Below are 20,334 nucleotides of genomic sequence, written 5' to 3'. Positions count from 1 at the left end.
GCTATTTTGTCTATGAATTATTTCCTTGTTTGAATTCCTAATATTTAAACTACTTAGCTTAGGTTTCTCAATCTTTTTGCTTTAATCAATTTTTGCCTTATCTAAAAATTTATTCATTTATTTTTATTAATTTTTAATTCTTAATTATTATTTATTATATATAATATTATTATTTAATTATATTCAGCACTTCTCATTAATATAATGTCTGTCGTTCGTTCAACGGTTTCCTATAATTTCATTTGAATTTTTTTAATAAAAATTGTCTTCTTTTTTTTTTCTTCTTAATAATTTTCATTAATTTTTAGTTTTTTATTTGGCAGTTCTTTTTCAAGAGTACAAATGTTTATATAATAAAATTATTAAATTTATAACTACGAGTAAAGTTTTAAGTTTTATTAGTTCCTTCAATTATAATCATTATTATATATTCAGTTTAAAGTAAATCGTTCCAATATACACATTCAGTTGAATCAAGTAATTTAATTACGACCTCCTAAGTTAGGTTTTCTCTTAAATATTTTCCAAATTCTTTATTGATTTTAATTTATTCTTCTATTACTAAAAGGTAAAAACATTCACTTTATATTACATGGTGTAGTACTATTCTCATTGGGTTCTTATATACATTTATAATATTTACAAATTATGCTCTTATAAAAAATTACTTAATAATTTGCGTACCTTTCTGCTCCTATCTAAAGCAATTTATGCACTGCGGAAATAGAGGCGATGTTATACAGACGACCAGACGACCGGGTCTAACATTCCTACACATGTGACAAAGACTATATATTGTAGTTACATGAATGGGAAAAAAAAAACAAAAAATGAATTGGATGAATTGACATTAGTGTGTATTCTGTGTAAAAAGTATACGGAATTAGAAAATATTGCATAAAAATCATTAGTGAAACGAAATTGAATTCACTGCATTTAAATCAGTGGAGAATGTTATAAATGTGGGGGGAAAGTGAAATAGAAAAACAAAATATATTTGTTAAGCTTATGCTAGTATATATTCTGTGTAAAAAGTCTCTGGAACTAGAAAATATTACATCCAAATATTAGAAATATTTGGAGTAGACTATTGAATCTACTGTGTTTAGATCAGTGGCACATACGAGAGGGAATTATTATACGTTAAAAGAGACAAAAAATCTAGTTTTTGAGATTAAAATATTACACAATCTATGAAAAATTAATGTAATTTAAAAAATATTACAAAAGAAACAGTGATGTTTACAGAAGGGGAGTTTGACCTTATCTGTTTCTTATTAATTTTTCGTACTATTAAACATTTAATATATTGAAAATGATCAATTTTATGTTTGTGAACTTTGAATTTTTTTTCAAAAAGTAGACCTAATTGATTTAAGAGTACACAAAGTGTCTCGAGCACGGCATGAGTACAATTGTTGTTGTTTTCAATGCAAAGTTTAAATTTGAGAATGAGAGAAAAAACAATATGGCCGTTCAAAGTCCGGCATGAGAGCCGACGTATTTGTGCCCCGGCACTAAGGCAAAACAGTGTTGTTTAGTAATTAATTTCAGAGTTTAAGCCTTTTAGGAGCAAATTAGTACTATTTTAATACGTTATGGAGAAAAAATGGCAATAGGCAACACAGCCTTTTTTTTTATAAATCGCTAATAGTATAATTATTAAACTTTTCGACTTTGAAGAAAGGCGTAATTACTGTTAACAATTATTATAAGATCACAGAATCAATTTTACCTTGTAATTTTTGGTGGCAAATTGAAAGTGAGCATATCTAAATTTCCTTTTAAATTTAGACACAACGAAGAAGTACCAAGAAGTAGTAAAAATACTGATGTGATATTCTGCATAACATGCATTTTCGGCATAACCCGAAAGAGTCAATTTTGCCGTACCCGAGACACTCTGCATAATATGGCCCATAGCAAGAATTATATTTTGGAGTCATAGCTAATTAATATATATTGACGAAGATAAACGCAATCATCTATTCTTACTTAAAGTCATACTTAGAAAAAATTTTCAGGCAGACTATCATAACCTTAGAGCACAATAGACCCGAGAGTCGCAGTGCCACATCCTTTAACAATAATCATAACCTTATACCACAAAGGTGTCAACTAATCAATTTGTTTAATTAATACTAAAATTAAGATAAATTATAAAAAAGTATTGCTCCTATTAGCATGGTAAGCTCAAGATTGAAATATCTTTTTTCATTAAAAATGAGGAAAAATCGAGTATACCTTAAAGATTTTGTGAAGTTTGTGTAAAAAAATTATAGTGAATGAGAATTATTTTTGTGTTGAATTTATGTCTGAGTTTTTAATTCATTATTAATTATCTATGCATATCGTCTGTATAACTATCGCTGCAATACAATAGTTCTTCAATGTTTTTGGCAGTATGTCCAGAACTATTTTTCACTCAAAGACCGAAAAAGTGCTTTATTTACAAATGTAGTGTCATGTATTGAAAAGTTTTAAAAAACCGAGAGTTTTTAAAAATAAATTAACGCAATTATGGCCTTCACAGTCCTTCATGATTATTTCTATTAGTTTAAATTGTATTTAGTTTTATATCAGTATCTTAAAGTCCGTATATAAGTTAACATAGCGAAATCAAGAATTCATTAATTATTAACAAGTATATTAAATAATCTATTCTTATATCAATTGATGTGAAGTGTGTATATATGCAATCCCTTCAGAGATTTGATTTTTCATTCAAAAAAATATTTGAGTTACTTCGTTTTCATGTTGAAAATTTCATAAAAAAAATATGACATGCAAACGAAAATAAAATATTACTAAAAACCTTTCTGAAATAGAGCTAATGAAGCACTTAAATCGAGGAATATTTAGCTGCCCGCTCCACAAAACGATCGTCCGCAGTGTCTGAGGTGAGTTGTGTCTTGTGTCTGGAACGTGACTTTTTGTGAGCGACAGGAGTTTGTGTGGCCATGTTGGATTGTCGCATTAGCCATTTAACGGACTCTGTACCGGGTGTTGTGGGTGTGGGTGAGTCTTTCTGGTGGTGCTTTGTGGATGCCGTAGCTGCCGCCATCGTTACATCAGATACGTCGGAAAGTTTTTTTTGCTTCACCGCTTTCAAAGTTGCAGTTGCTGCTCCTATCGTTTTAAGTAATATTAAGTCTTGCTTATGTCGAGCAATTATTTTATAATTTTATGATAAAATTTATGACGTAATATAATTTACGTAAAACACTGAGAATGTACACTGAGAAAATGTTTAGAGTAAAGTTGTGGAGATGACTGAGAGTTGAAATCGTATCGTTTTTGCTTGCTTTCTTGTTTTTGTTTAGTATTTTAAGAAAAAGAGTTGGATGCATGAATAGTACAGAAAAAACGTACACACATACATAAGATAAATACATATTGAATTATATATCATTTTTTATGATTTTAACACAAAATAACACAATAATGACGATGATGACGAACAAACAATTCAAAAAATTGCAATTATCACAAATTTTCGCGTGTTTGTGCTTTTGAACATGTGTCATGAGAAACATGATATGTACATCATACCGATCGGTTGATGGGGCAGCTCGCTCCCGTGTTATATGATACTTTCGCGATTGCGCTCCATTTCGTCAGTTTCGTTATCCGGATCCAGGCTGGAAGTTGACGAGACGCCACATATTTGCATTTCAATCTCAGCCAAGCGATTCTCCAAGTCCCATTGCTGTTGCGAGAGTTTGGTATTGAGTGCTTGATTCTCTGATTCTACGGTATGTAAACGTTCACGTAGTCGTTTTATTTCATCCTCAAGAGCTTCATGTGAACCAAGTAATGGCGTTGTACCACTTCCCGTTACAGCGGCCACTGACAATTCCCCTCCATAAAATTCAAGTCGTGTACTCGAATCACAAATATGACCTGCAAATATAATATGGTCTTGAATTAGTTTGTGAGAGAAGAAAATATATATGGGAAAATATAAATACAATATATAGAGACAAAATACATATGCATAACGCCCTATAATATATAAGTTTTTAAAAAAATCTAATAATATGAAGATCTTTTTGTGGAAATATTCAATTCACTTAACATATTTATGAAAATGATATATTCGCTCAACATGAAAAGTTGATAATCTTTCTACGACGAATACTGCAGAGCTTTAGTTAGTACGACCAACTTTATGTAATTGTAGAGATTATAGACGATCTTAAAGAATATTCAAAGTTCCAATCAAAAGCAGATGTTTGCTATAAGGAATAGCAAAAAGCCTTAAAAATCAACTATTCGGACGAAATCAAAGGTAAAAACATGGTCAACTGTCTTGTCAGAACAAAAAAGACACGAGTAGATCCATTCTGTAATCTTACGAGAGGGAACAATGTGAAAATTTTACTTTCTGGGAGGTATTCCGATTTAAAATCCGTGGGATGAACTGTAGAAGTCAAGAGTAGACATATTCCATCCAACCATAAGCTTATTAGAAACAGTCGCAAATACACTTCTTGCACTTAACAGAGAGCATATTAAAATTCTCACATAAATTTTGATGGAACACTACAGGCTGTGACACGAAAAGACACGAGTAGATCCATTCTGTAATCTTACGAGAGGAAATATTGTGAAAATTTTACTTTCTGGGAGGTATTCCGATTTAAAATCCGTGGGATGAACTGTAGAAGTCAAGAGTAGACATATTCCATCCAACCATAAGCATATTTGAAACAGTCGCAAATACACTTCTTGCACTTAACAGAGAGCATATTAAAATTCTCACATAAATTTTGATGGAACACTACAGACTGTGACACGAAAAGACACGAGTAGATCCATTCTGTAATCTTACGAGAGGAAATATTGTGAAAATTTTACTTTCTGGGAGGTATTCCGATTTAAAATCCGTGGGATGAACTGTAGAAGTCAAGAGTAGACATATTCCATCCAACCATAAGCATATTTGAAACAGTCGCAAATACACTTCTTGCACTTAACAGAGAGCATATTAAAATTCTCACATAAATTTTGATGGAACACTACAGGCTGTGACACGAAAAGACACGAGTAGATCCATTCTGTAATCATACGAGACGGAACAATGTTAAAATTTTACTTTCTGGGAGGTATTCCGATTTAAAATCCGTGGGATGAACTGTAGAAGTCAAGAGTAGACATATTCCATCCAACCATAAGCTTATTTGAAACAGTCGCAAATACAGAGTGTATATTAAAATTCTCACACAAATTTTGATGGAACACTGCATGCTGTGGTGTTTTCTCAAAAAATTTTCTTCTTTGAATCCAATATCTGCCACTTTAATGATGTGGAAATCTTCAAACACATTCTTAGCGATTACCCAAAACTGAGCAGCAGCTGATTTATTCATCTTCAAGTCACACTTATTGCTTCCTTTAACATATGGAATAAAACAAAACTCACGTTCATTCAAAGGTTGAGGATCAGCTGACATAAATGGAATTAGCACAATAGACCATCTAAAATCCAGTGCGTTGTATTCAACATATTATGTTATCAATAATAAAGGTTATCGAGTAAAAAAAATAGTGATGTTGTATCTTAGTCTATATACACAACTATTTCCCAGAATGCCATAAGACCTTAACGACTCATTCAGTGATATATGGATGTAATAATTACCAAATTTACATAAAAAATAAAAACAGTTTTTACCTGATCGACTTGGCTGTGACTGTGGGCGTGTAGAATGATGCGAGGCTGCGCGGCTGCGAGGTCTATCATCTGAACTATGCACACTGGGACTTAAGGAACCCGGTGAGTCGGTAACGCGCGTTGTGCGTTCCGTGAATGTAAGCGTTGAGCGCGGGCTTTGAGCACGACTGTATAAATATAAGAAAATAATAATCAAATAGATTTTTGATATTTTTATTTTAGAAACTTTAATAATTATTAATAATTATAAATTAAACATCAAATACTTTATGAAATATATGAATGTATATTCTTTATTGTCACATTACCTGTAGGGCAATATTTGATGCGGCTGTTGCTGTATCAATTGCTGTTGTTGCTGCTGCTGTGACAATAAAAGTTGTTGCTGCTGTTGTTGTTGCAGCTGTTGCTGCTGGTACTGTTGCTGATGATATTGCATTGGTGGTGCACCACCTGGTAGCCACATGTCCTCAAGTGTCGTACGTCCGCAACTCTCTACTAAGCCAGGTGTTGATTGACAGCGTCCCATGGCAACTGTATTAAAGTATTTTACTGTATTTTAAATAAGAATAAAATTAATTTAACAAATAAAATGAGTTTTTGTGTGGTCATTGTTGTTATTGTAGTTAAGACTTTTAATTAATTTCTACTGCTTTGCACTTTATTGTACCTTCAAGTACTTGTTATTGTGCGAAATGTATGGTAAGTGTGTGACGACAGTTACCTTTTTCGAGTGGAGCTTTCTTATACTTTTCCAGACGTTTGACTGCTATCGATTCTAGGCGTACGCGCGCAGCTGGATACTCCTTAAGGACATCCCACATATCCTTTTTGCTGAGCACGAACAAGTCACTGTAGCCGACCGAACGCACGGAAGCTGTGCGCCGATTACCTTAATGTAAAAATAATATTTATTATTTAAATTCCTGCTTTAGAGATTTGAACACATGCTGTGTCGTGTCGTTTTGAATATTTTGTTTAAATTATAAAAAAGGAACATTTATTTTGTAAATCCTTTATAGACTTTAGTCACATGCAATTTTAATTTATTTCACAGCAAAATGCACACAATCACAATTATGGGAGAGAGACACATAAAATTTTACTTTAAAAAGAATTAAATATTTTTTTTTTAATTTACTCTATAAAATAGAAAATTAAAATCGCACTTTAAAAATGTTAAATATATATTTTATATAATTTTACGTTTAGAGCACAAAATGCTTAACTAGTGCTATTTCAATCCATCGAGAGTTAAAAGCAAGCATATTGGATAAAAAAAACTATAAGTTTTAGTACCTCCTAACTATACATATAGTTTTAGGTATATAATAAAAAAAATAACTATTTATTATTAATTATGTAGACATAGTTATGATTTCCCGGTTACGCCCTTTGACAGCATATTTCAATAAAAATAGCAACTTTGAGCAATTTTTTCCAATACATTATCTGCCAGTGCAGTGTTATTTTCAAATATCGGACCTTGAAGTTGGAAATTACATAAAAACCACCAAAAAGTAGATACGCCATCTGAAGTGAAGCGGAAGTAATTGATCATATTAGCCAACTCTACTATAATTCATTGTCAAATAGGTATTCTCGTGAAATCGGAATCGTTCTATTATAAGTTATTTGATGTTATAGTGAATTTAACACTATATTTACAAATAATTTTATTATGAGTCGCTTTATGAAGCTTTAATAACGATAACTTCCTGGTTATTTAGAGTACAAATAACACCCCTGTATTTGATTTCTTATGAACTTTCTCTACTAAATATAATATATTTTAAACTGCTTTAACGTTTATATAGTAAGCAGTAAAATATAGAATAACTGTTCTTACTTAAATACTTAATAGAATATAACCTGAAATTGGGTAGTAGCTTTCACGATATCTCTGGATTATGAAATGGTTACTCCCTTCTTGAACTGCTTAAAGATAGATGTAAATGAGCTGTTAAGTCACATAAACCTAATTGGGTGGATGTAGTTTTACTTAGAGATTCATGATTGAATTGGGAAAGCAGAAGAGTATCAGTCCGTACAACCAATCAAGCAACTTTTCTTGGTATTAACTCTTCTAGGTATTATTTATGTATTGCAATATTATGCTGTATAATATGTCACCTTACGCTTACTTTACTAGGATGTAAGTAAAGTTCTTCATAGAATTATATAAATACTTCAACAGAATTCGACAATATTCGAGAATTGTTTAAATGAATATCAAAATTTATTCATGTATATAAATTTGAATTTTTTGCGAAAACTAATTTTTTTCTTTTATATATGTATATTTATATATATATATATAGATTTATATATAAATGATTTTTATTTATAAATATTATATAATTTTTGTTTTAGTGCTTAAAACTATTTTCTAAAATTATAAATCCTAGAAATGCTACTTTATTCACTCCTTGGTTGTGCATATCATTTATCTCATGCGATTTTAACTTTCATGCGACATTTTTGTGTAATTAAAAGTGTTTTGTTAACTTAAGGTTCAAAATATTTGTTTTTTGTTAATTTATGTGTGGTTATTGTTGTGGGGAAATAAATTAAAATTATTGCACATCGAGTTATTGAATAGCAAATAAAATACAATATTGTTAAAAGGTTCACACTTACATACAAGTTGAATAAATAAATAAATATTAAAACTTTCCAAATTATAAATTAAACAGTTTTGTCACTGCCAGGCAAAGCAATACAACGGATCAGGTCACTAGAAGATATATTATTTGTATTTATTAATATGGTTTGGGGTTAAATTGCAATTTTATCATTTTGTTTTGTGGTTAAATTAAAAGATAATAAATAAAATATATAAAATAAATATTTGTTGATTGTTTGAAAATGATTTTAATGATAAATGAGGTTTTGTGATGTGCAAGGTGAACACAAACATGCCAAAGTACATATATAAAATCATGCAAAGCATTAAGGGACGCAGGCTTTCAGCTAAATTGGAGTAGAAATAATATTATTCTAAAGCCATATTGATGAGTTGGATTTCGTTTATGAGCGTTACATTATGCGACCTACACGCATTATTCAAATACTCGTACAAGGCATTGCGGCAACTTTTGCGTATTTGAGTTGCTCCTATGTTGGTGCATCAACAGCTGCATTATTAATTAGCTGCAGTATTTTACAAAATACACAGTTGCACTCCATGCACTCCATGCACTTCATGTAGTCGATGTAGTCGATGTAGTCGATGTAGTCCACCTCCAAATGGATTAACGTTGTACAATGAGCAATTTTATTCTCAACTTGCTGGCTACATTTGTGTGCTTTGTTCATGTACTGCAGGCGATGCTTTCGCACGCAGTCCAGTTCTTTGGTCCGCAACAGGAGCGCAGCTGCATCAAAATGTAGTTAATTAGTGGTGACATCATTTTGAGTGAGGTCTTAATTCATGGAGGTGCACTGCGGGCTTACTTGCGTTGTGCACTATGGTCTTCTGGCTGGTTTTTTAGAACTTTTTCAACATAATCAATTACTTTAATCTTATTTGAGGTTCAGACTCTCCAATTGACATATACAAATAAAATGTAGGTGTGTAAAAAAAGTATATTTATGTGCAGTACGAGTGTATAATATGAACATAATTAATTTTACTTATACGTCACAACTGCTATGAATTTCGAATTAAGACTGTATTGAACCAATCAAGAAGTTCGTTAAAAAGCGATGAAAACCCTATAAATCTTACATACATTATAAAAGGGGCCTTTTTTTTAAAGATCTTGGTCAACTTAAAAACTTAACATTAAATAGCATTTTAAGTTTTGTCAGCGGTTCAAGATGGCTTATAAGCCCTTGAGGTTTCCTCAATACGGCAACACAATGGGCCAATAGACCTAAGGGGATCCCATTGGATTGCTGATATAACTATGTTTGCGCATTTATTAGTCCCTAGCAAAGCTAAATAAAACATCAACGTGCGGATTAATGTGTAGAAATTTATATCCGAAACCAACAATTCAAACAACTTATAAACACGAGATATATATGTGTATGATTTGTTCACTATTGAAGAGACTTGGGTCAGAGAACTAATGATTTTTTTCAAAATATGTTATCATTCTTAAAAATAACTACCAAAACAAAAGAATAAAGATATATATTCTGAAGAGCTAAGTAGCAATTAAAGTACTGCAATTCTGATACTGACATCGAAAATGGTCATGCAATATTTAAAAGGCTAAACCTACTTGGCTAATGTAGTGAAGTATAAGTTTCAGGCACTTGGGACATGCTATGATTAAAGTTATTTAAAAAGCTAAAAATACTTGGAGAAAATAATGTAGTTTGGATTCTATGGATCCCGGGACATGCTATGACTGATGGTAACAATAAAGCGGAAAAACTTGCAGTAAATCTTAGTCATTAGAAGCGTTAAGGAAGATTGATAGTGTATTGTATATAATTTATAATGTATTATTATGTATGACATATCCTGTTTGCTTAAATATTTTTGAAATCTGGGTCAAATACTGCAATATAACAAGGAAATAGGGCTAAACGGTTCATAAATACGGCTCAATAGAGCTTAACATTGTAGTACGAAACTTCTCAAGAGTAATAATAGTAATAACCTTTTAAACTATTTAGGAATGGGTCTTTCCGAATGCTTAGTAGCTATTTTATAAACTAAATGATTGGGTATTCATTCATACAAGCAATTTTTGAAAACAACTGTAACTTACATACATCATATTCATTTTATATATGTGTGAATTTCATTTAAACCGATGTAAGATTAATTTTTTGTTCGCAGATTTCATTATTGACTGCGACAAACTTTTTTGGAATGGGGATAACATCGTTCCCATAGAGTCTATGGTTATATTTTCAATAAATGTTATTATGATTTACTCTCTTAACACTCTCTTATTGGTGCTATAGCTCTGTGATGCAAAGCAAACTGTACCTATATCACCTTATGTGTGAGTGGTTATCTTTGGTTTGGAGTATATTCCAAACCAAAGATTCCCTTGTTTAAGGTTCCCTTTTCACTGACATGTCAAAACTGTGCTTTTATATAGGTGGAGTTCAAGCCAAGTTTATGAACTTATCAGGTTGGTTGTCTTTTACTTGAATTAAGAACTTGCATCTTTTTAAAGAGACGCTATTCGTGCGCTAGAATCTTCGGATTTCTTACTTTTAGACGATCCCTCAACCCTGGAGTGGGTACAGTTTTACTTATTATCATAATAAGCCATTGACTATGCACAAGTGAGCCCTGATGCATAGTATTCAACTTCAACATAGCTTCTTCTTCATAAAGGGTGATAGTGCAAGGTTGCCGTACACAGAATCCATTTCCCATTTGAATATATCATTGTATATTCCTTTCGAATGTAGGAATTTTATAATAAAAAACAATATTCAATGTTTTCCATTTTATAAAAAATCACCAAGGTGCATTATTTTAATTATTTGCAAAAAGCTAATAAAACATAATAGCATCTGATAAAGTCGAAACTAAAAGCTGTCCTTTAAAACTTTCCAGATATGAAACATATGATTGCTTTTGTTCCGGCGTTGCCACTTATCAATCCACTTCAATATTCTCAAGTATTTGCAAGAATTTTGACTACTCTGAACACAGAGTTTATATGAAAACATTTTTTCGATGTTGAGGTCTTCAAGATTTTAACTCAATATGAAAATTCTTCACCAAATAAAAATTATTCCAGGTCTAAATTTCGTTTATGTCTTGTTTTGAAGCAAATGCGAAAAATTAATTAATCGCTGACCTAATTAATGCCATCCAACTCAGCCTTTACGTTATGTTTTGGCAGTAAATTTGCTGGTATCTTTGAACCAGAGAATAATTTTCAAGCACGTATCGATTTCCATGTCTCATTATGGCTGAGAGCGACCCACAATGAAAGTATTTAATTAGAAGTTAACTCACAACGCGTGCACAGTAATTTGCACATTTGGTCAATTAAGGCGAAAATTTGTTAATAAATTGGCAACTTGAGTATAATTAGTAATGTGCCTGGTGCACTTGTGTCCGGCGAATATGGAACTCAAATTTTTTTATTAATTTTTTTTCATATGCACTGACATTAAAGGATTATTTTCATAAAAGTATTTTTTTAATTGCTTTAAACTGTGCCTGCCTCTGCCCCTTAAAATGTGCAACGGAAGTGCCGAAAAGGACGAAAGGAGCGCCTGCAATCAACTCGTTGCGGCTTTCCTGTTAATTAGCTTTGAAAATATTATATGGCAAAATTAATAAAGTATTTAAAAAATGCATAATACTTTATAACAAGCATAATTTTATTAATTAATTGTTAATTAATATTTGTGGCAAATTGTGTGAAACAAAATACTCGTACATATGCACGTCAATTATGCACATAAGCAGTGTAAGCAGTGTATGGCGCTACAACTCATCCGTGCGGTGATTTACATGATACCATACGTGTGCATACACACAGCTTTGGACGAGAGGAAAAACACATGCCCATCATCATTAGTGCCATTAAAAATGCCTCATTTGCATCGATTACTCATTGACAGCAAATTATTGGCAACATTTTTCCATTTTCTGTCTGCCTTTGTCCTTTGTCAAAATAGTTGCCATGTCTCACATTGAAAAAATCAGTCAATTAAAATGCGTAGCTGGACTAAAATAATTGAAAGCCCAGACGAAAGGATCACTCGCACGGGTTTAATTATAATTATTTTTCGTCTCGAGAATTTTATATGCACAAACGGATTACAATATCCTTCGTCCAAGTGTAGGTATAGTAGGTACGTAGCCACAGGACGTTGAATGGCTTCGAAACCCCTTCGAAATGAATCGGAAGACTATATTTATACAAGCATATGTTTACGTATAATGTATCATAACTGTTTAATGAGATGAAATTTTTTTTTAAATAACTTAATTTATGTTAAAGGTCCCCTGAATATCCTTCGGGGAGATGCGTAGCCACAGGAGCCTTCAATGACCGAAATCCCTTCGAAATGAATCGGAGGATTATATTTATATATATACTATATATATATAGATTTCTAATGCATCATGACTGTTTAATGAGATGAACGTTTTTTATTTTAATAATATATATATTATCTAAAGTCTCCCTAAAATAAATTTCTAGCTATGGTCGTGTCACCGTGCAAGATAATTAAAAACCGTAACGAGTAATTTGCATATTTTATATTAAAAGCAAATTTGCCTTTGGTTTATTATGAATAATTTTAAAATATTTTTATAAAAAATGAAGTATGAGTATAAAAGTTACTTGAACTCCATATTAAAAATAATATTTTTGTTTTAATTAAATTTAATTAAATTTTAAAAAGTTGAAACAGTTGAAAACGCGTTATTCTAGACTTTCTTCATTAAAAGTTGACGCACTTACATCAAATTAGCTCCTAGTGATACCAGATGATATCAGTAGAACTCAATAGAAATATCTCTCTTTGTCACATTTTGCTAATATTACAAGTAATAGCCTTGGTACAGAAATGTCTATAATATAGTATATAGGATATTTTACAGCTAATTATAATTTAGATGGGAGTGGCAACTTTGTATACCTAGGTTCACTTGAGCACAATTGATGACTCGAACGAAAAAAATAACCTAACAATATCATTGTCTCTTCTTAATGTGTAAGACAGGGATATCTCCCTAGAAAGAGACCTCCTGATCGCCACAGCTTCGTTAATAGTCGTTGTCGGTAATAGTCATTGTAATAGTCACGTTGAAACCTGCTAAAGATTAATACAATACCCTGTTATATCAAGTAAATCCATTGATTTTGCATATCTCCGTATTGAAAGAGGCTTCAGTGAATCTGTTGCCCTATTCTTATTAAATAATATCAAATGTGGACATATTCTATAATTTTATTATTCCCTTAGTTTACTTAGAGAATTATTTCTGATTATAAATTTGAAGGTGCATTAATATATTCGTTTAATTATAGTATTTGAGAAAAAGTTCTTTATTTTTTACGTCATGTGCGATATATGTGGAAAAAGGAAGCATCAGTTTATTTAATTTACATTTATAATTCATCTTTTTGACTAATAATTATTTATTATATTTTGGACTTATGAAATGAATTTACAATGTTTTGTTTAAATTAATTTATTTTGGGTAACGAGATCAATCGTAAATATCCTTGTAGTCTAAATTGATTAAGTATGTCAAGAAGTCTTTCCCATACGTCAGTACCTTATCAGTATATCAGTATATACCACTTCACAGTATATACTACTTCACAGGTAGTTATTCTGGTACTTCACAGAATAAGGATAAGAGCATGTTTCGGGTGCAATGAGAGACGTTGTTGCGAAGTAATTCCGAATTGATAAATAAAGGAGAAAAGAATCTTTCAATGTCTTATTGCAGAACATCTTTCTGAGAATATGTGCATTGCAGAGTACAAATTTAGAATTAGCATCCAACAACCAATATTCAGATTACTTAATAGCTATAAATTTTGAATTAAAGTGTTTTTGTGTTAATATTGTTGTGTATATCAAATATGAACTGAAAAGAAATCGAATTTTTTGACAACAAGAACTATAATTGAGAATACATGTTCTATGTATTAAATAAGAATGTACTTTGGTAAGAGATATATCGCTGGCTGTAAACCCTGTTAATCCCAGGCGATGTCAGATAAAGTTCAAACTTCATACAAATTGTGTAATAGTCATTTTTAAATATTCAAGCTCGTGGTGGAACTGAAAGCTCTATTCAGCTTAAATCTTTGTATCTGTTTTACCTGAACAAGAATGTTCATTAACAATCTTTATGTCCCTTACCACTGGTGGGGGGAAACAATAAATGATTGGTGAGACGTTGATTTACTTTCAACAACTGATTTTATTTAAATTGATTTGTTCTTTTATACAAAATAAAATGCAACCGTAATTGCAAAACATACAATAAATAAAATAACTTATTGCTTAATTCGCACAAATTGCTTAATAAGCAATAGTTGCGAATGCTTTACTTATGACCTAATTTTTACTTTTTGTTGATTCGTCAACCAAGAAATTAAGCAACAGGTGTGAGCGATTAACTCATGACCTAGTTCTTAATTTTTTGTTGATTCGTCAACATTACCTAAATCTCTTTCTGTAAATTAATTTTGGAGACTGAGTCACCAAATGTGTTTGAACTATTTTTAAAGGCATTTTTTAAACTAGATTGCATTGGGATTAAAACCCCACGTAACTGTGTTGTTCTTTTAGATGTACTAAAAATGGGTCATTTTTTACAACTGATTATAAATTTTGACAAAAAGTGAGTTCATCACCCCAATTGGGTTAAAATAAAAACCAAATCACTCCGTTTAAAACAACAACATTTCAGGAATATAAAACTTTAAACTTGAAACTTGTTATATATCGTATCAACCAGGTAATACTTTAATACAATTATTGTAATATTAGTACTACAATGTAACGAACATTACCTTTCATAAGTATCGCCGCAAAACCAATTCGAAATTTAAGATACTTCGTGTGATTCATGACATATATTTCAATAGAGTATTTTTGGACTTTTTGATCATAATGGAAGCTTTTTCCTCGTTTCTAGTGCTAATACCTTGCACTTTGATTTACTTCCTGTAAAGTTTATAAGATCCAAAATGCCAATGAAGAGGTTTTCTTCATAAATTTAATGGTATAACATTATTAGACATTTTTTAATGTTGATTTGGCGTGTTACTTTCCACATTCGTTCGTTTTTAGTGCTGTTCCATACCTTACTAATGCTATTATCTAACACTTCTGTTTTTTTTAATACTAGTTTTCATTCTGCATTATGGTTAGTTTACTATATAACACTTCACGTCACCACTACATGATAAATGATTAAAATTGATATAACTTCCATTGAGTCCAATGTTCGCAAAGTTCCATAAACACGAATGCAAATTTTTAATTGTTAAACCTTAACAAAAGTTTTTAAAGGAGAAAAATAACTAATGAATATCGATTTGACTTTCTATGGACCGGAAAATATCACAATTTTATTAAAATCTTTATTAATGGTTTTGTAATAGTTGTGCTTTGTGGTTAAAAGTGATTTTATATATATATAATGTATAGTTGTGCTGGATTACTGCACTATGTCACGGAGTGTTAAAGAAAATACTAGATGTTCAAGATATAAGTTGGAAGACGTAATTTTTTTAACTGCATGAGAACTCAAAATGATAATACATGACTGAAATATTGTTGGAATAAGTTTTGTATTTTTTTTATTATAATTTTATAGATGATTTTATATCATTTATTCTTTGAATATAATTTCCGGCATATATTCGCCACGGCTACGAGTTACGTAATGGATTCGATCAGTCCAAGTTTTGACTACTTTTTGCAATAAATATGGCTTTATGGCGTCAATACTGGCATAAACATTGGCTTCTAATGCTTTAAGAGTTGCTTGTTTGTCGGCATATACCAATGACTTAACATAGCCCTATAAAAAATAATCGAGAGGTTTTAAATGGCACGAACGAGGGTTAACAAGCCAGTCAAGAGAACCATTTCTGGAAATAAAGTTGTTAAGTGTGCTGTATGGCAGCACTTAACATCGTCGATATTGACAAAATTGCTGACAAAAATTTAGTTAGCATGGCTTGATAGCGCTCGCCATTCACCGTAACGGCAGCTTTTTCCTTAATTCGAAAGAAATAAGGATCGATGATGTTGCCAGCATATAAACCGCACCAATTTTAATGGATGTAATGATAATACGTTAACGGTTTGAGGACTATCTTTGCTCCATATATGTTAATTTTTCTTGATATAGCCAGAAATCGTCGAAGCTCATTTAACCAGAAATGAGCTTTGTCACTGAATACAATTCTTTGATAAAAATACTAATATTTGGCTGGTTTCAAATGATGGTATTTTCTTCAAAGAGCCAAGATCCCTATGTAAAATTTTGTACATCGTCAAAGGACAAAGGCCAACAACTTAAGAATGGCGACGAATCGACATTTCGGCGTCTTCTTTAACACTTTGTGCTACAGTAGGAAGATTATCTTCGATACGTACATTTCTTTGATTTTGAATCGACAAGAGTAAAATTAGTGCGAAAACGATCAATAATTGCTCGAATTGCTCGCTCCCTGAACGAACTATGTTGACCGGAAAATGGATGAAGTGCTTTATGAACTTCGCGAACAAATTTTTTAAAGTAAGTTTCTACTATTTGGAAGCGCTGTTCTAGCGTTACACGATTCGTGAAGAATTACCAAACCTTACTGAATAGATATTATCACACTGTTTGACATTCTCAGCTATCAAACCATAGTTATCGATATCGATAGTTCTCATGCGGCTTAAAAAGCACGGTATTTCTTAAGTCATGCAATCGTTATAACTTATTAATTCAATTTAAGATAAGCCATTAGTTTTAAATTAATCAGATCTTTTGTATTTTATTATTGTTGTCACTTTTTTTCAATAATTTTTAATAATTTATAAAAGAAGATATTATTGAAGGCGGAAGTTTAGTACTAGTTTCATGTCAACAATCAAATATACCTGCGCTTTAACTGTAGTTCGGTTGTTTCAATACAAAAAGGATTACGATAAATATAATAAAAATCAAAAACAAACACACATAATGGCGGAAAGATACACATCGTATCAACATTTATAAAATATTTATTTAATTTTAATGGCTCCAACATGTTTTCCCACCCAATCCTTTTCATATGCGCGTAATTTCAGTTTCATATTCCGAGTACTTCAGATGTGAGAGATGTGAGGATGTATGAAATGGGCGGTAATGAGTTCGTTGCTATAATTTCCACTCCGAAAATACAAATTGGATTGTAGAGGCATTTGCTTAATGCATAAATAACCGAATTGATGCAGTAATGAAATTTTATTCGATTTTTAATCATTAATATCAATTGCGGATTACTCGCAGTGAGATTGTTTCACGTATCTGTGCGAGTCTGAGTGCGCCATTATAAACAATTTACATGTCAATGCAGAACAACAATTACGAGTTAACTGAGCTCAATTGCTGGTTCATTGCAATTTGCATAAATTTTTCCTATTTTATATTTTCCGATTAATGGAGCCCAGTTTTCACATCATAATGTGCTGATCTGAAATCTCTTCGCTGTTCGTGGAATGCCGGGGGAATGCCGTGGGATTCACATAAGTTCAATTGATTGAATAACAATTTCAACAATACGGCGTTTCATATAACTGCATTATTGTTAAAATAAAAGGATAATACATAGATTCTGTTAAATTGACATAAAAATAATTGCTACAAACTATACAAACTAGTTCGGTGAAAGACTTGTAAACTGAATTATTTATTAATTATTATTAAATTGAAAGATTAAATTTAATTTGCATGTGAACATTTTGGAAGATATTTTGTGTGAATGCCCCAATCAAATTAGTTCAACAAATGGAAATTATTTTCATTTCAAATGAAGGATATTCAATTATGATAAGTAGGATTCTGTCAGCAGTAAATAAAAGGATTTTAAATATGCAGTGGCACTTTTAAAAATGTTTAGAGTTATGTTACTATAATAACTACAATATATTACATATCGAGAGCTATAAATATGTTAAAAACAAATACATCAATAATTTGAAATGTGCCATGATCAAACATCATGCCATTTTACACCATTAATCCTAATACTAACATAATATGATTCCATTAAAAATAATAGTTGATTAAATAATGTCTTCAAATACAATGTATAGATAGTTCCTTTCATAATATTATAAATTCAACTTGCTTAGCTCAAAATAAAATAAAAACTCATCTTTGTTAATATTATCCAAAGTTCTATTGGATACAGCCATGCATCAAACCCTCAATATTTTGAAAGCGAGATGGAGTCATTTTAAAAACTATGGCCTAACCTTTGATATACTAGGTAAAGTCTTATTTAATTAACAATTTTGGACTTTAACGGCAGCAGATGAAAACTAAATCAGAGCTTTCGAAAGAAAGATGTTGAGAAAGATTTATGGTCCCATCCGACTGAACTACGAAGAAGTTTGTCGCCCCATGAACACAGAGCTACTACAACTTTGTAATGGTAAAGATGCTGCAAAGTTTGCAAGGTCGCAGCGATGAGATGGATCGCACACGTCATGAGAATGCCGGATGATAGACCACAAAAGTAAGTACTATATTCGATCTTATACGTGGCCTACACGTATCCAAAGTTCGTAGACTCTGAATAAAATCTAACAATAAGAATTTTCGCAGTATATTGTGAATTAATGCACCAATGATTTTCATTTTCAGCAAAAGTACGGAAATTTGCAGAAGGTGTACAATATGAATTCTTCAAGAACAGCAAAACGACTTCGAGTTTCGCTGCAGCCAAATATGTAAGTCATGTTCCTAAAGAATATTATGAGGAATTGCTGATATTTCTTTGGAATATTATTTCCTGGAATTTAACAGTGATTTTCCTCTATAAATGTAGAGAGAAAAAGCTTGGCTTCTCCCAAGCCAGAAACTTCTAATAAGATTATACTGAAAGGGTATACTGAATTCATTGTAAAAAAAAAATAATGGCTACTCTTTATAAATTTTAAAAAACAGTTGCTCTGAATTCAAGTATTTCAGTTAAAGCTACACTGAAAGGAGTCTATGGTAAGAGAAAGAATAATTAGGGGCTTTCTAAATGTGAAAAGAGAAAAGATTTTCCTTGAGTCAGACAATTTACTTGCTGGTATACTGAACCCTGTTCTCTACAAGAGAAAAAACATTGGACAAGTGGGACGGAATTAATCAATAGGGAAGTATCCTTAATTTCGTCCCCATAAAATAAGGTGGAAAGTTAAATATCAGAGTTAACAGCTAATATTGATTAAAACTGATAACTGATAACTTAAGTATTAACACTTTGGTCTATCCTGATCGTTACTTTATTACAATAGAGATTAAAGAAATATATAGCAATATGATCACGGTTTTTTCCAAGATCTTCATATTAATTGCTATATTAAGTCCATTGTCGCACCTTTTTCAATACTTGTCGAATATATTACACTACCGCTGAACATTTATTCCTTATCCATCATATTCTACCAAAGAAATGCTCATGTACTATCATAACAATAGATTGATGAACAATTGGTTTACAAATAAAATTGCCTGCAGCTTGAGTGACTTCCTGGTTGCTTTCAAGGACTGGTTGCCCTTAAAATTGAAATTGTTTCTTCTTGACATTAACCGGGTGTAAAGCAATTATAAAGCAGTGATGTGAATTCTCGATATATGCCAAAATAATCATTTAATAACAGTTTCTTCTTGAAAATGACTTGATGTAAAGCAAATATGAAGCAGTGATATAGGTTCCGGAATAATCGTTTAAATATGTTTCTGTTAAATGCTGCCTTGATTTTTACTAATTAAAATTTAATTGAAATAAATATGCATTAATTATGCACTAATTCAATGTAATAAATAAATGTACGAATATATAATAAAAAAGCAATAAATTAAAGTAAACAAGTACTATAATTCATAAGATCTAAAGAAAATTGATTTATGTGTGCAATTATACAATAGCACTAAATCAAGTCAATTATTTTGAGTTGATTGAGTAGAATGCAAATCTATTAAATAAAATTCA

General features: G+C 31.2%; 2 protein-coding genes across 4 annotated transcripts in view; both read right to left on the bottom strand.

The window, feature by feature from the left end:
• The window catches only part of LOC119686161 (filamin-C), a 585,474-nt gene that overhangs the window by 311,157 nt on the left and 253,983 nt on the right, over nt 1–20,334 (bottom strand). The gene's annotated exons all lie outside the window — the stretch shown is intronic.
• LOC119686167 (cGMP-gated cation channel alpha-1) overlaps nt 3,073–20,334 on the bottom strand; it is a gene marked incomplete at its 5' end in the record, with an annotated part of 172,249 nt that continues 154,987 nt past the window's right edge. Inside the window, 5 exon segments of the mRNA XM_038100669.1 lie at nt 3,073–3,129; nt 3,553–3,903; nt 5,678–5,844; nt 5,986–6,229; nt 6,402–6,569. Coding sequence (XP_037956597.1) covers nt 3,584–3,903; nt 5,678–5,844; nt 5,986–6,229; nt 6,402–6,569 — 899 coding nt within the window. The 3' untranslated portion in view covers nt 3,073–3,129; nt 3,553–3,583.

This window comes from Teleopsis dalmanni, chromosome 2 (assembly GCF_002237135.1).
Source record: "Teleopsis dalmanni isolate 2A chromosome 2, ASM223713v2, whole genome shotgun sequence".
Classification (NCBI taxonomy): domain Eukaryota; kingdom Metazoa; phylum Arthropoda; class Insecta; order Diptera; family Diopsidae; genus Teleopsis; species Teleopsis dalmanni.
This window is presented reverse-complemented; position numbering and strand designations above follow the sequence as displayed.